At 43.1% G+C, this 18,072-nt stretch overlaps 1 protein-coding gene across 1 annotated transcript in view; it reads right to left on the bottom strand.

Moving 5' to 3' along the window:
* Positions 1-17,271, bottom strand: part of POLR2B (RNA polymerase II subunit B) — an 89,306-nt gene extending 72,035 nt beyond the window's left edge. Inside the window, exons 1-7 of the mRNA XM_083179342.1 lie at positions 17,101-17,271; positions 16,913-16,985; positions 13,648-13,798; positions 10,535-10,647; positions 10,026-10,245; positions 9,427-9,585; positions 1,352-1,516 (exon numbers count right to left, since the gene is read on the bottom strand). Coding sequence (XP_083035468.1) covers positions 1,352-1,516; positions 9,427-9,585; positions 10,026-10,245; positions 10,535-10,647; positions 13,648-13,798; positions 16,913-16,985; positions 17,101-17,119 — 900 coding nt within the window. The 5' untranslated portion in view covers positions 17,120-17,271. The remainder of the gene's footprint in view (positions 1-1,351; positions 1,517-9,426; positions 9,586-10,025; positions 10,246-10,534; positions 10,648-13,647; positions 13,799-16,912; positions 16,986-17,100) is intronic.
* Between the last annotated feature and the right edge of the window lie 801 nt (positions 17,272-18,072).

The raw sequence follows: 18,072 nt of genomic DNA on the forward strand, positions 1-18,072 counted from the left end.
ACATCCCCCAGATAGGATGGATAGGGGAGATATGTGTAAAAAGCAGGTGGATCAGAGCAGGGGGCCAAAGAGTGGGTGAGGGGGAATGAAATGCTGGGGTTAGGGAAGGGATGAGGTTAAATAGTAGCCGGGTCAGTGCTGGGGGTAGGTATGAGGGTAGATCATGGTTCGACAAATTTCTTTAAAATCTAGGAACCAAGACAAAAGTGTAAGAGTCAGACAAACTAAAAATAGAGAAATCATGGCCTCTTTCTGGCAGAGGTTTCAAATAGACAGATTTCAGCACATGCAACATAAATGCATGCCATCTGCATTTGCAGAGATTCAAGTTCAACACTCTGTTCAAACCTATCATTCATAGTACCACTAAACAGTCAGTTTCATTAACTTGAAATATTTCTCCATACCATGTTACAGGGGCCCCCTTCAAAAAGTATCTGTGTTTATATCATAGGCAGCAAAGGCCATTTTTCAGTTATATATCACTTCATTCTAGAGCTACCTTCTCACTGATCATGACCTTCACAAAACTAGCATAGGATTCAGACATTTGAACCCCTACTAATGACGATAGTTGGGAAACCATTGGGTCCCTGATTGCTAAGGCCTCCATCGGCATTGCTATATGGGAAACATGCTACAAAAGGATTATACTAAATATCTTGAACCATCTAAATTGCACAATGTTTTCCGAGACATTAAATACCTGCTGGTGACCACTTAGAGAAGGTGGTAAGTTTCTTCACACTTGGGGGTCTTAACCTATAATTAGTTAATTCTGGGATCAAGTATGGAATATGATCTCACAGGTGTTGATTATGCTACAATAGCACTTCTAAGTGTACCAGAGACACATACTGATAAACCTATGGGCAAAATTATCCAACAGCACCTTCATTCATTACAGCCCAGGTTGTTTTCCTGGCTTCAATGGGGTATATTATATGCATGTAAAACAACTCCCTAGCCCAATGGTTCCCAAACTGTGTGCCGTGGCTCCCTCGGGGACTTGCAGGGGTGCCCTGGATTGGTGGCTCATGACCAGCTCAAACTATTTATGCCCAATACAATTGTAAACAAACCAAAAGAAGTGTGTCCTTTCCATTACCATATAACTGACCATAAAAACGAGTTAAAGACGAAAATTAACTTAAATTTTAATATTCTTTTCTGAAAACATTTTGATATTCAGGTGCGCCGTGATTCAAAAAATTGTGAACCACTGCCCTAGCCGCTTTTCACACAGCCTGATAGCCATTGTATCTTTTTCAATAATCACCTCACTGCTAGTAACCCAAAACCTTCCCCTTTTGTTGGGGGAAAAAAAATAGAAATAATAAATCAGGTTTACCATTTCCATCATTTCAGGATCTTCAAAGTCGTAGATAATATGCTCCAATATATCTCTATCAGACACAAAGCCCAAAGCTCTAAACACAATGATAATGGGCACTTCTTGTTTTATGTAAGGCAATGTAGCAACAATGCGCTGACCAATAGCACTTTTTTTTGCCCCCTGTGAAAACAAAACACATTTAGTATATGATAATAAACAATACAACTGAAAGCTGCTGTGGGGTTTTGGAGACATTTCAGTCATCACAAGAATTCATGATTTAACATGTAATACCAATGCATATTTGGACTATTTCTCATACTCAAACACATAATGGGTTTTTATGTATGAACTGTGCCAGTACTAGACAAAATTATACCAGATAGTTTACAAAACTTTGCTTTAAATATAAAAAATACAAAATTATTACATTCTGACTTATATAAGCTTTTCTTCTACGATCCCCATGGCAGCCTACTCTGGGATATTTCCCTTTTCCTAGCTTTAGACAGTTAAGACTTTTTCATATAGGAAGGACTGCCCCCTTCAGGTATATAGGTAGCTCCACCCTTCATTCAGTGTCTTTTTTCCTGTCTACTTAGCTAGACAGAGTAGGGCAGTTTGTTATTTTGGCAGAGCTTATACTAGATATGGGGAAAGGTTTCTTGTGATGGTCAGCCCTATATTGGTTTTCTGACACTACTAATTGTCCGGCGCTATGATCCCGGCGGTGTCTGGGGGAAAGATACGCTGAAAACTTGTTTTACCTGTGGCAGCGGCAGATAGACTCTGGAGCCTGGAACAGGGGGCAGCAGATCGCCGGGAGCAGGCACAGCAGCAGCAGAACGCTGGGAGCGTGTTGCATGCTGTCTGGAAGAGTCGGGCGCCATCTTGGTACACCACAGTCACCGGAGAAACAGGAAACAGATGTGGCGCCATATTGCTGTACCCACCCGGACAGGAAACTGTGAGGAGGAAGTGCTGCGGCGGCCATATTACTACTCTAATGATTAGTATGGGCTCACAAGTAGCGGATGCCATCTTGGTACACCTAATCCGGAAATGATGAACAGGTGAAACACTCACAGGTATTTAAACCAGACAATGTGCAGTGTGTTTGTACACCGATACAAGTGAAAGCAAACAGCTCCCTGAAGAGGTCTTGCTGCTGCTGAGAGATGAATCCTTCTTCCCCTAAACCTGACAATGTCCTGTCGAGATAAGCTCTGCTTCTTGTTGTTTTGGGCAATAGTTTTATTGTTTTTAGATAAAGTTAGTAATTATTTTTTTCTGGGCAGTGTGCCTGTTTCACCTACTAGAAAAAAGACTGAAAAGAAGAAGCATGGAAGTACAAAGTGTACGCTGTGTAGCAAGATTCTGCTACCTACAAGCAAAGGAGGAAAGTGTGAGGAATGTAGTAAACCAGCACCTGAAGTTAATATGCCACAGCCTGATATGATTAAACAACTCATGGAGTGGATGAAGAAATCGTTTGTCACTAAGGAAGAATTAGCTAAACTGCAGCCAGCTAAAAGAACCAGGTCACAGACCAGCTTAGAGTATGACAAGGTGGAGTCAGAAGAGGAATGGCAAGAGGATTTCCATAGTTCTGGGGAAGAGCCCGGAGAGATCAAAGAGGAAATTAGCTCATTTGATATTGATACAGTTGAGAGTATGTTAAAAAATATCCACAAGTCTATTGATTATAAAGACACAGTTGTTCCACCTGAAGGTCAAGATATTCTTTTCGAGGATAGAGTAAAGAAAGGTAGATCCTTCACAGTCCACAGGGTAATGAAGGAGTTAATATCAAAGGAGTGGAATACTCATAGGAGATTGGGTAAATTGCCAAGACTAGACAAAATGTACTCATTCAAAGATGATCAGCTGTCCGTGTGGTGTACAGTCCCAAAAGTGGATGCAGCAATTGCTGAAATCACTTCGAGAACAATGATCCCTCTGGAGGACGGAGCATCGTTTAGGGACGCCATGGATAGAAGAGTGGAAAATTCTATGAAGAAATTACACTTGTCATCCTCAGTTTCACTAAAGGCGGGCCTGGCAGTAGCATCCTCGTCTAGGGCATTAAGACTGTGGGGATCTCAAATGCAAAAGTATATAGAGGATAAGATATCCAGACAATACTTCCAGCGTAATTTAGAAATTATGCTAAAGGCAATAAATTATATCTGTGAGGCGTCACTTGATATTGTATCGTTTTCAGCTAAATCAATAGCAACTGGGGTAGTAGCCCGAAGGTCTCTATGGCTTAAGAACTGGAGTGCGGATACACAGTCAAAAAGTAGGTTAGCTTCACTGCCGTTTGAGGGGGCATTCCTGTTCGGAACCAAACTTGATGAGATGATAAAAAGAATTACAGGAGGGAAATCTGTGCGTTTACCACAGGATAGAAAGAACAAAGTTTCCTCTGCCCACCTCATCCAGACAATACCTAAGAGAAGCCAGAAGCTACAGGCCGGGGCGGCAGTATAATCGCAGAATGGCAGGATCCAGACAGTCCTTTCGCCAGTATTCCAGAGGTTTCCCTAGACAATGAATATGCCAAGGAAATTCTGGTCGGAGCAAGACTCCTAGCCTTCTCAGAAATGTGGCAGAACTCAGTGACGGACAACTGGGTGTTGTCAATAATAAGAGAAGGTTACATACTAGAATTCTCTCAAAGACCAAGCAGAGACAGATTTCTGAAGTCAAGACCTCCACAAGGCAGAGCAGAAAAGGACGCTTTGAAGACAATCGTGTCACAACTGTTGGCTCTAGAGGCAATACAATTGGTACCAGAGAAACAGAAAGAGGGGTTTTATTCAAACTTATTTCTGGTTCGCAAGAGTACGGGAGGTTTCAGATCAATTCTGGACCTCAGAAAACTAAATTCGTTTATGGAAAAAAGAAGTTTCAGAATGGAGACTCTGCCGTCCATATTGGCAGGGCTAAGAAGAAACGACTTCCTGTCAGCCCTGGACTTGAAAGATGCATACTATCACATCCCTGTACACAAGAAGGACAGAAAATTCTTGAGATTCTTCTTGTTCAACGCTCATTACCAGTTCACATGTCTGCCGTTTGGCCTAACCTCGTCGCCCAGGGTGTTCACAGAAGTGTTGATAACTCTGATAGCACATCTAAGAGAATCAGGAATAGTTATGGCCGTACCTGGACGATATCCTGGTAGTAGGAAGGTCGCCCCAAGATTTAGAAGGCCACTTAAAAGAGGTAATGAGATACCTGAAGCTTCATGGATGGGTAATCAACATGAAGAAAAGTCAGTTGGAACCCGTTCAAGATATCCAATTCTTGGGTGTAAGAATCAATTCAGTCCTATTTAGAAGTTCATTATCCCAGGAGAGATGCCTGAAAATTCAGAGCCTGGCCGCAAGGTATGCAAGGGGCAACTTCTTATCCGTAGAAGAGGGCCAACAACTGTTGGGTATGATGCGTCAACAATAAAGATAATATCCTGGGCCCAATGGAAAATGAGGACACTCCAATGGAGACTACTACCATTTCTGAAGGCAAGAAGAAGCAAGCATTCAAAGATAAGAGTAGATCAAGATCTAAGGAAATCCCTGATTTGGTGGTCCAGAGGTCTAGGAAACAGGTTCACAGACCTAAAGTTACAAAAATTTGTCTGTCTAACAGATGCAAGCGAAAACGGATGGGGAGCACAGTGTCAGAACTACACAGCTCAGGGGAAGTGGTCACCAGAAGAGAGTCGGATGACGTCCAATCTGAGAGAACTGTTGGCAGTGTGGCGTGCTATCCAGTGGTTCGAGAAAGTTCTAGTGAGAAAGGATGTAAGAGTCTTCTCAGACAACGTGACAACTGTGGCCCATCTAAACCATCAGGGAGGCACAAAGAGCAAAGACCTTATGAAGATCTCAGGAAAAATCCTCAGTTGGGCAGAAGTAAATATAACATCTCTGTTGGCAATATATCTGCCAGGAAAAGACAATGTTGTGGCAGACTTCCTAAGCAGGAGAGAGATAAACCCAGGAGAATGGGAGTTGAACCCAGATGTCTTCCAAATGATAACAGAGAAACTGGGAAAACCGGAAATAGATCTAATGGCAACACAGACCAGCTGCAAATTGAACAAGTTTTATTCGAGGTTCTATCTACCACAAGCAGCAGCAACAGATGCACTCTCAGTGAGATGGAGATTTCGTCTGGGCTACATATTTCTGCCAATACAACTAATAAGCCTAAAGAAAATAGTGGAAGATCAAGTTTCGGTCATTGCAGTATTACCCCACTGGCCGAGGAGGCCATGGTTCCCGATGATGTTGAAATTAGCAATACAAGAACCATTGACACTCCCAGTACAGTCAGATCTGCTGAGACAAGGACCAGTTTTCCATCCCAACCCAGGGGTATTCTGTCTAAAGGCATGGAGATTGAAAGGAATGGGTTAAGAAAGCAAGGAGTATCCGAACAAGTTATAGATATACTCTTAAAAGCAAGGAAAGAAGTTTCTTCTTTAGCATATTATAGGGTATGGAAAAGGTTCTTAGTCTGGCAAGAAATACCGTCAACATTATCAGAGATACCCACATCTCAAGTTTAATAGTTCTTGTGCGAGGGGTTTCATTTGGGACTTGCGGTCTCCACGCTGAAATGTCAGATCGCAGCTCTAAGTGTACTATTACAACGTAGATTAGCAGAAGAGGAGCTAATCATCAGATTCTGTAAAGCCATTAAGAGGATAAGGCCACCCAGGAAGTCAATGGTTGCACCTTGGGATCTTAATGTTGTCTTAAAAGCGCTAGTTAATCCACCGTTTGAGCCGCTGGAGGAAGCTGAACTGAAAATGATTACGTGGAAAACTGTTTTCTTAATAGCTATCATGTCGGTAAGAAGAATAAGTGAGATACAGGCCCTCTGGTCGGAAGAGCCTTACTTAATATTCTTTCCAGATAAAGTCTTGCTAAGGACTCATCCCGACTTTCTGTTAAAAATCGTTTCTAGATTTCATCTGAATCAAGAAATCATTCTGCGCACTTTTGTTCCTGAGTCCACAGAAGAAGATGGAGAAAACTGGTAGTTGCTGGATCCAGTTAGAGCAATTATTTTGTACTTACAGAAAGTCAAAGATATCAGAAAATCTAAACAACTGTTTGTTATACCAGAAGGAATTGGAAAGGGTCTAGTTCCTACTAAACAGACTATGGCAAGATGGGTAAGAACTCTCATTACCCTGGCTTACGAAGAACAAGGAAGGACCGTTCCACCAATTATTAAAGCGCACTCGACTAGGGCAGTGGCTACCTCATGGGCAAAGAAGGCTCAAGCTTCCACGTCGGAGATATGCAAGGCGGCTACGTGGTCGTCTGCCCATATGTTTACCAGATATTACGCTTTGGACGTATGTCCACAACAGTTTGGTGACAAAGTGTTAAAGAATGCTCTAAAATAAATGATATTATGCATTGAAAAAATTTCCCGCCCTTTATTATTGCTTTGGTATGTCCCAGAGTAGGCTGCCATGGGGATCGTAGAAGAAAAATTCGAATTATACTCACCGATAATTCCTTTTCTTCATAGAGATCCCATGGCAGCCGTAGTTTCCCACCCAAGTTATGGATAATATGATACTACTTGGAAAAAGGAGACACTCAAAAGACACTGAATGAAGGGTGGAGCTACCTATATACCAGAAGGGGGCGGTCCTTCCTATATAAAAAAGTCGTACCTGTCTAAAGCTAGGAAAAGGGAAATATCCCAGAGTAGGCTGCAATGGGATCTCTATGAAGAAAAGGAATTATCGGTGAGTATAATTCGAATTTTTAACAATAGTCACAATTTGACAGGCCATGCAATCTTTTATCATCCATAGCTGCAACCTTAAAGGAATCTGCTGTATTTTGAACGGACGTACAGCAACAATTAGCAGTTTTTTTGTTTCCATCTAGATTACTTATGTTCCAGGAAAGGTATCCATTGGAGGATTATTAAATGTTACTGCAACTTCTGTCATCAACCGTTACGGTTTATGACACTAGAAGTAGTAAATACTAATAGGTTTTTTTCCCCTTAAGTGTGGTGGATTTCAAGTAGAAGTATTAGATTTATCAAAGTAAAGGTCACCATACAGCAGAAAGATATTGTACAATCCTCGACTGATTGTATGATGGATTGTATGCACATCGTGTGCTCACAATCGTGCAATGCGCGGTCCCGCAGGTTGGAGGACTGGTCCACTGATCAGATGTGCTGCTTCAGTTGATCAGTTGAGATTGGGAGAGGATTGCATGTGCTTTTAAGCACATGCAATCGGTCATTTGACTGGTCATACAATTGGCATCATTTGAGAGGCAGTTTTCAGGCAGTTTAGGTGCATAAGATAGATTGTGAGATGACCGGTCGTATGCAGCAGCTGGATTGTATGACCGATTGTAAGACAGATTGTGAGTACATTGTGTAACCAGAAACCACCAAGGACTGCTGGGGAGTTGAAGGGAAAGTTGGACACAATCGTGATTGTAAGCAGGTCTATCTGATGTATGGCCACCACAAGCAAGCATGGTGGCACTAACAATGATACAGTTATGTCTTCGTTTGGGCCCCAAATGTGCGCTTGTATATTCCCACTGTGGGCCTGATTTAGACTTGCTTGGTAGGCTGTGTATAATCACTGCCTAGTGAGCAGATAAACGCCGTCCCGCCAAACGAATCCCTGTGCTACCACGGGTGCGGTTGTGTACACTTACACATCTGCTCGACATGGAGGGGAAAAAAATAAAAAATAAATCTTTCGATGGTCGCACACCATCGAATGATTTTTTCCGCCCTTTGGTCTGAAAAGAAAATCTATACTCACTTTTCAGATGGCCGCTTTCTGCCATCTGACACCACCTTCCACCCAAAGCAGGCATGGGTATGCCTGCATTCTCAAGTTTCTATGGGAACGCCGACCATTATTGTAGTCCCACCTATTTTGTTGCAAAAACCCTGGAGAGTGTATAACACGGCAAAAGAGTTCACACCGGGGGTTTGCGCATACGCAAGCTCCCACCCTGGGGACCAAGGCCAAATTCGGACCTGTGCAAGCAGGTCTGAATTGGCCTCTATGTTTGTAGGTGTTTCTCCCACAAATCTAAAGACTGCCTGCATGGAAACTGGCTTATGACTAAATAAATCTGTGTGTGCCCACATGGTTAATGCAGATATTTGAGAACTTAGGACTTCATTTTATTAAATGGGTTCACTAATCAGACTAAACTGGCCACCCATGTTGGTTGCCGATTAGGATGTCTAGAAACTTCATGTTGCACAAGGCTTTTCTTCTTTATTTACATGATTACTATTCACTGAATATATCTGTATAATACTTTGTACTTCCATCCATGAACCAGTTTGGAGTCAAGCAAATGACTTGTAATATGTTAATGCTGTGCAAAATCACAAGTTCTGTTTAGCTACAATTTAAGATATTCACTTTGGGCCTTATTCTAGTTCACTCTCTGTCCAAATCCTTCTTAGATGGACAAAACCATGTGCACTGCAGGGGGGCAGATGTAAAATGTGCAGATAGTTAGATTTGGGTGAGTTATTTTGTTTCTGTGCAGGGTAAATTCTGGCTGCTTTATTTTTACACTGCAATATAGATCTCACTTTGAAGTAAACCCCACCCAAATCTAATTCTCTCTGCACAAGTCACATCTGCCCCACCTGCAGTGCACATGGTTTGGTCAAAAAGAGTGAACTAGAATAAGGACCTTTGTCTCATATCCTGAGACCGCCAAAAAAAATAAGTGAGTGCTCATATACTTCATTTCTCTACTGTGGTTTATACACTTTAAGCCTTGTGTGTCATGTTACATTTCCAAACTATGAGCACTATACTGTATATCAGGCATTCCCAACCACGGTCCTCAAGGCACACAAACAGTGCAGGTTTTAGTTATATCTAGGCTTCAGCACAGGTGACTTAATTAGTACCTGAGGGATTCTGATTAAACCATCTGTGCTGAAGCCTGGATATCACTAAAACCTGCACTGTTGGTGTGCCTTGAGGACCGTGGTTGGGAAAGCCTGCTGTATATGCATAAAATAAAAATAACCATTTTGCATACCTGACCTCCTCTTGCCAACATGCTAACCCATATAGAACTTGTTGGCCTTGAAGAATTTTCTAAACAAGACCTACACTCTGCAGTGTAAGCATATTTTGAATCTTTCTTTGCAAAGACATATACTGTGTTTGTTGCCATCTTTTCTTGAGCAATTAAGACCTACATTTGGGAGAAATAAAGATAAGTATTTACAGTTCTATTAAACATTTGACAATTAAATAAACAATTTTTTGTTTACATTAAATTTGCTACTGTAATCCGGCTTGCCCAGCAGCAGCAGATAGAGAGATCTCTAGATAGATACACACAAACACCACACACACACACACACACAGACACAAACAGGTGTACCTCAAGGTAGGGATGTTTCTGTCAATCATTTCAAATGCCAATAAAGAGTAGCTACAGATGAAGCACCTCTCAGCCAGCGCTGGGAATTGCCAGATTCCCTTAGCTGGCATACAGTGAGTTATCTACATTCTAATCGCATACCATATGCACATGCAAACACAACACATCACACAACACATAACACAGAGTTTTTACATTAAAGTTTTTATGCAAAGCCAAAACCGGTAATGCACAATTGTTTAAATTACCTTCTCTGACCCATTGATAATGAAGTAACCTCCTGGGTCAAGTGGACATTCATTTAACTCACACAGATCTCTGTCAGTGAGGCCATTCAACAGGCAGTATGTTGAACGTAACATTATTGGTATTTTTCCAATGAATGTTTTCTGATGCTGAGTTTGAATTTGTTCTTCTCCTTCTTTCACCACAGTTTTTGTAATATCAACATATAACGGAGCAGAGTACCTTAACAACAAAACAAAATGACACGTTATAAGTTGAAGAAAAACAAGATCGTTTGATACACCCTCAACTTGGTTTTGCAAATGGCACTCTTCAGACATCAAGCTGGGGATGAAACACACACACACACACACACACACACACACACACACACACACACATATATATATATATAGCACAGAGGAGAGACGCAAATGTTAAGCCCATTACAATGGGATTTAAAAGCATAAAATACTACAAGACTCATAAGCAGCCAACAATTTCAATATCGGTAGCAGCAACAAAGTCTTACGTTAGATTTCTTAGTCTTGCTTCATTTGGCATCATTGGTGAAGGAGCGCCATCTCTTTCCCAGTGGGTTGGTTTAGATAAATAAATTTGCTCAAACTTCAGGAGGAACCTTGGCTGTAATATAAAAACTTAAAATGTAAAACCATAGTCTACAGTAAATGATTAAAATTAATGCAGAAATGACAGCGAATATTTCAAAGTTGATAAATGTTATAGAATTTAATCAAGAGGGTGAAAACAGGAAAAGCAAATCAATTACATTCAAGACTTAAAGGTGACAAAATTAATTTCATCATTAGAATTATATAATAAAATATATATAAATAAAAAAAAAACACTAAATATTTTTAATTAGATTCAGGGAGTCTGGACAAGTGCTGGTCAGCATAGGTAATGGAAAAGGTTTGCTGGCAAATGAGCATTGCCTAGTCTGAAGATATAATGGGGCACTTTTACCCTATTTTCTAAGCAATCTGTTTAGATCGCTTATAAATGAAGCATGGATTGGTCTGTGTTTATGCTCCGAGCGTCGGGGATTTGCGGTCGTCCGCTCAGATCTTTACCACATGTAGTCAAGATCTAGTCAGTGCTACATATGGGTCAAGAAAGTGAGCAGCACAGATCGCTCAGGACACATCGCTGGTGAATAACATGTGTCAGCAATGTGCGCTGAGCAATCTGTATTAAACTACATCGCTCATGGGGCTTAACTGTTAGGATTTCTGTTAGCTGATTTCATGTATCAAAACAATAGTAACATCAGGGGCTAGGCCATGCACTATGCAACTTCTCCCCTCTACCCACAAAGGACCCTCCCGGGCGGCAGGATAGCATGCAGCCCTTCTGCATGTGATCCCCGGGTCCGATCCAATGCACACTAGTGTTCCCCCTAGGAATTATGGGGGGCAGGGCGCTGGTTTGGCGGACCGGGCACGCCGACGTCACGGCGGGGGGCGTGCCCGGGCCGGCGCATCACGGCAGGGGGCGTGCCCGGGCCGCCGCATCACGCTAGGGGGGGTGCCCGGGCCGCCGCGTCACGCTAGGGGGGGTGCCCGGGCCGCTACGTCAATACAGGAGGCATGCCCGGGCCGCCGCATCACCCCAGGAGGCGTGCCTGGGCCGCCGCATCGATGAAGGGGCTTGCCCGGCCATGACTACGTCACTGAGCGGCCGGGACGTAGCCATGGCCGGGCAAGCCCCCTTCAGCGATGCGACGGCCCGGGCACTCCGGCGGGCAGAATGCAGGCTGATTTAGCGGGGCGCTGCTAATGGGGCAGGGCGCATTTTGCCCTTTAAAAATCGGGCAGGGCGAAGCGCCCCGCTAAAACAGCCTAGCGGGAACACTACACACAGTACTGTGCCTCAGAATCGGGTGAAATCTGGCCCAAATCGGACAAGAGTATGGGGGGCTAGGGTGCATCAAATGCCCCAACATTCGGAATGCTTGCTGTCCCTATTCTTAAAACGTTCCTTTCTAGCATAGAAACTACTGTGCAAAAAAATTTTTGATGTACGATTTGACTTAGGTGGTCTACCTCCACACCCAAAAATTGTCTGTATCTTCGTACTAAAGCACCTGTATTGTATTATACAAAACAACTAACTTTTGCAAAACGAAGCCAACTTTTGTATGTGTTCCATGAATGTGTGTCTTACTGTACATTGATATAAGAACATAAAGAAAGGGAACAGCACGATATAAGAACATATAAGAACATAAAGAAAGGGAACAGCATGAAGCCTCATCGCACTACACTCACTGGAACTAAAGCTTTTATTCCACATGATGTATTCAAGAGCCCAAAACTTGTTACATTAGCAACTGGTCTAAAGCTGACTCCAGCCCAGCAGGCAATCTATACAAAAGCTGTGATAGTTGAAGCAGGAGGTGATCATACTCCACAGCAGATAGAAAACGTTGTGAGGTTGGGAAGTAAATAGCTAGTTCACTGTGAGAAAACTGGGTTGCTCCAATGCTTGCCACTCTGCATTCGGACTCAAAACTTAGGTCTTCTTTGTCGAACCAAAATGTCAATGAAGAACGCCTTACTGATGTGGTTGGGAATCAAAGAGATTAGAAACTACTTGGTGTTCCATCTTATCAACCTGGCACTGATCGAAAATTAGGTGATATCATTGCTGAACTTACAGCTCATTGGGTGTGCTGATTCTATTGTCAACATGACATTTGACACTATAGCATCCAACGCAGGCCACATAACAGCAGTGGTAGTGGGGGTGGCGTTAACAATAGGAGTGCATTTAACATAGTAATCACCCATCAGGGTACCTGTACAATTAAAAAAAATCGGGTCAAATCACATTGCATGCCATGCGACCAATTCGATGCCCTACAATGGAAATCTTGGGCGCTGTTATAATACACAAGTACCAAACTTCACGTATTTGTCTCGTGGCAGTGATGAAATTGCTCAGAAGACTTGATCACACTGCATTTAGTGAAGAAACCCAAAGAATCATACAAGACCTCAAGGATTCTGCAGTGAAGTTAGCAAAGAATGAATGGACACTGCATAGAGAGGACTATCAGGAATGTATTGAATTAGGTATTGCTTTTCTGGATGGACATGAAACAGCCTTGCAAGCAATCAACATCAAGCGACCAGGTGCTTTGCACAAGGCCAGATGGATGGCAAAGTTGTTGTATTGTAATCTTCAGGGGGCATGATGGACCACATAAATATAATCTCAGATTCTTCAAAATTTGTATGCATATATCCTTAACAATTCTAAAAATGTAGCATGGGGACAAATCATTTTTCTTACTTTTAAAAATTCATGGGGCGTTTGATGCACCCTAATGGGGGCCTTTAGGAATTTTAAACAGCAGTGGTTGTCTATTCTAAAAAAATGCTTCTTAAATCCTTTGACCAAAAACACACTCTTTAATAACCAACTAATACAAGCACATTTTGCAAAAAGACATATTAAAGCCAATAAATGACAAAGCCATCAAAATTTAAAAATATTAAATGCTAGTCAGAAGCAGCATAAGCCATTATACATACCATTATTAATAAAATAGAAATGTACATAAAATCACTCCAAATTAAGCTTTTAGCAGAGTACACAATATAAAATGCGGAAACTTACCGGCTCTTCTACTTCTCCTGTGGTATGCTGAGCTTCAGCTTGTAGATCTATAGGAGGAGCATCCTCTACAATCCTCTGCACGGACATCTGAATGAATTCATCAAAAGAATCCAGTTGCTGCCTTACCAAACCCTTCTCATCAAAATAAGAGCTTTTAAAAGAAAAAAAAAAGGAGATGTGTAAATTAAGAAATAACTAACAGAAACAAGCCATCTTAGATCAATTACATCAGGCATGTCCAAAGTCAGACCCGGGGGCCAATTGCGGCCCATGCTGTCATTTCAAGCGGCACGCAGCCTCCAGCTGGAAGCGGGCAGAGCATCAGATGTGGGAAGCACAGCACAGGACACTAAAGGTGGGGCCCCGGCAAGCGCACCTTTACCTTGCTGTCTGCTGCAGTGAGGTGGTGCCGGCTGCCACAGTCAGATGTGTTTGGCATCCTACCCCTGCTGCTGCAATCGTATATCACCCTACTCAGCAATCACAGTCACAGCAGTGTTTGGGGAGGGGGGCAGCAAGGGGGAAGCTTGCTCCGGTAACATGCAGAGTGGAGGAGGGCAGCAGCGGGAGCCCAAGCATCTCCTGTCCTTGCAGTGCCTGCTTTGCCTCTCCTTCCTCTTGCTCACACAAGGGGCTGGGAAACATACAGAGAAGGGAGAGGGCAGAGTGGGGGACATACAGTGAAGGAGGGTCAGGCTGGGGGACATACAGTGAATGGAGGCAGTGATGGCCATTCAGAGAAGGGGGAGCAGGGGCAGGCTAGGGAACATACAGTGAATGGGAGCAGAGTGGGGTACATAGTGAATGGGGGTCATACAGTGAAGGAGGGTCAGGCTTGGGGACATACAATGAATGGAGGCACTGATGGACATTAAGAGAAGGGGGCAGGCTGGGGGACAGTGAATGGGTGCAGAGTGGGGGACATACAGTGAAGGAGGGGCAGGCTGGGGGAAATACAGTGAAGGGGCAGGCTGGGGGACATACAGTGGGACCATTCTGATGTGATTAATGATTCAGAATGGTCGGCCCCCACACATATTTACACTTCACCAAATCTGGCCTTCGTCGCAAAAAGTTTTGACACCCCTGAATTACATAAATGATAAAATGTTGCTTATTTAGCTTAGAGAGGGAGACAGAAATTGTTGCTTTATAAAATTGTTATGAACCTACAAAATCACAATGCATGCATCAAACCTTATGACCGAGATAATTATGTTAGCAGTTTCATTGTCAATTGGTTAACACCTAACCTCACTGGAAATAGAATACAGCCAGTGATCGCACATGTTTAACAAATAGAGTTAAAGAAGCATTTCCTATTTGTTGGGGTGGAGCAATGGGGGAGACTTTCAGGAAAGCTTGCATTCACCCCCATGCAAACAGCATGCAGCTTGAGAAAAGTTATATCAAAATTATTTCATATTGAAATCTTTCTTCCAAACTTATTCAATACACATGCTTATGCATTTTGTAATAGCATCCTCAATACAGTAGTATGTGTATCACAAAAAAAAAAAAACCACACACACACACACACACACACACACACACACACACACACACCTCTGATGAAACCAAAGAGCTACAGCATGCTCCTGGAGATATATTTTAAGTGATGCTGATTGTTTTGACATAGACCCTGGGATTACTCATGTTCAAGAGTTTACTCCATGCTGGCATTACAGATTACATTATCCAGTCTGTCAACATTGAGAACACAGCACATCCTCCTTTTTATTTTCAGGTCTGGAAGTCACCTACTCGTACAACCAGTACTGTAAAGGTGCCCACACACTAGAACGATTAATTGTCCGATTTCATTGTTTTTGATCGTTTGAACGATTAATCGTTCGATTTTTGTGTGAACATCGGTTAAGTATTTTTAATACTTACCATCCGATGCGCGTCCCCGTGTGTCTTCTGCGGCGTCGGTTCATCTTCCCTGCTGCAGGGAAGATATGCAAATATTCTGACCAATTTCTGGTCATGTGTTGGGGGCGTGGCTTTGACGCGGCATGTAAAGCCGGAAGCTGTGTTCCAACGGCAGCTGACAGACGGACATGTGCCAGAGCCGGCAGGGACACAGCAGGAGAAGCGACAGGAGAAGCTTCAGAAGCGAGCTCCAGTAAGGAGAAGCGGGCTCCAGTAAGTATGCCAGGGATACAATGCCAGTCACTTCTGGGTGTCTTTATTTCCCAAAGGAGGGGTGGGTGAGCTGCTGCTGCTTCTGGTGGGGATGAGTGCACTTTGTGAGTAGGGTAACCACACTCCGAGCAGGGCTAATGCCGTATACATGCAGCCTGAGCTGGGATGGCACTGCCCCATTCTCACACTCATCAGAGTGCATGATGGCAGTACTAGGAGTAGGGTCTTAGAGGTACTGCTGATAGGGGGTTATGCATAGTTGCCTGTGTAACTTTTATCTGACAGCACTTACAGGGTTAACATCTAGATACTGTCCTTCCTTCCATGTGCCATAAAATTATTAGGGGAGATTGATATATATATATATATATCAATCACGGATAGTGTAATGGTTAGCATTACTGCCTCACAGCGCTGAGGTCGTGGGTTCGATCCCCACCATGTCTCTAACTAAGCACAGTAGCTAGCTAAGTGGAAAGTTCAGCAAGTATACACCAAGTCCACTTGTGACAGAGCAGAATGTGCACTGAGCTGTCAATACCTTTTACATAGCCCAGCCCATTATTATAATTTTTCTGAAATCTTAAGATAAATCTTTTGTCAAAATGTACTCCTTTGAACGAAATCTTTTGTGTTGGGCAGATGGGGAGTTCCAGGGAAATCTTAAGATAAATCTTAAGATCACAGATCTTTCTAGTGTGTGACAGACACAACAATGGATATGGAGATCATGCAATATAGGATTAGATACATTGCTGGTATGTGTATGTGCAACTCACCATACACGTTATTACTCTTGGAAAAAAGCACAGGGACAGACAGCAGCAAACATTTGGCTAACAACCCAATAAACAAGGCAAATGTAAACCTAGGTTGAAGATGCAGACACTTTCTGGGATACAGACTCAGAGCATCTTCCCTTTCGCAGTCAGACAAACTTTGAATCCCACAACTATTATACTATAAGCGTGTATACATGACATTTTCATTATTTTATTGCTAATTACAGGCTGCCTATTAAATGACAAAACCCTAGCATACCCAACATCCTCACTGATCCCTTTTATCCACTGTCCCTAGTTGACATTTACTTAATACAAGGACACTAAATACAGACCTAATGACGATCCAGCAGGCCTCCTGCCACAGGTCAGGCGTGATCTCATCATCGTCCTCGTCATACTGCATATCTGGCGGAGGAACGGGACACAATTGAGTTAGCAATACAAAGACAGGCTACACATACTGTATGATGCACAGGGCGTGCAGCGCTACATATAAACACTCTGGGTTATCGTTTATTACCTTCGTCCGTGTCGTACATGGCTGCGGCAAATGGCTGGTGTCACACCGGAGAGATGAGCAAATCCCAGGGACAACGTACGGTTCCTCACACCAGAAACACAGCAACAACTCACACCAGGAATAGCCTCACTTCCGCATCCGGGTCACGAATATGACGTCTGCGTCTGCGTCTGCGCCCCAACCCCGCGCCGACCAAACACGCTGGATCCAAGAGTGCTAAAGGATTTCAGATTCTGATGTCACATGATCAAATGTTCTGAAGCTTGCCACTCCACGTTAGGTGAGGGCGAAAATATTTATATGCCCTCACAGCGTTTTTATTTGTATTTTATGTAGGCTTCACTTGCCACAGATTTATATTCCTCCTACAGGTAGTTGTGGACACGTGCATGATGGGATAAAAATTACAAAAAAAAGTTGAAGGGTTGTGACTATTTCCGTTGTTAGATGCCCTTACAGCGTTTTTTATTTTGTAATTTAGGTTGGCATACCTCCAACTGTTCCGCTTATTCTGGGAACGTCCCAGTTTTTTTGGACGTTCCCGCATCCCTCCCGGGGCCTGCAGTGTCCCGTAATGGGGGGTATGTATGTCATACATACGCACATACTCATACTTTTGAAAATAAGTTTCAGGGAGATTATAGTTGGTAATATAGACAGGATTGCCTACCCTCCAGGAATGCCCTGGAGCCTCCTGAAAATCGGGTCCTTCTCCCGGCCCCCCGGAAGGTTGGCAAGTCTCCCGCTTTCTGGTGATTGCCCCCACTTCCCCCTTGCCCGCTGGTTTAATTACTGTAAAATCGTGGGGGGCGGGGCTTAAATTACGCAATTGCAGCATTTCTCATCATTTAAGCCTCGCCCCCTCTCCACTGCTTGCAAATCACTGCGTTTTTCGGCATGGGGGCGGGGCCAAGTGATGTCAGCCTTGCCCCCGTCCCTGACATGTTGCCTCTCCGGGAGAGATTGTGAAAA

Source organism: Crinia signifera, chromosome 1, assembly GCF_055691185.1.
Source record: "Crinia signifera chromosome 1, ASM5569118v1, whole genome shotgun sequence".
NCBI lineage: Eukaryota > Metazoa > Chordata > Amphibia > Anura > Myobatrachidae > Crinia > Crinia signifera.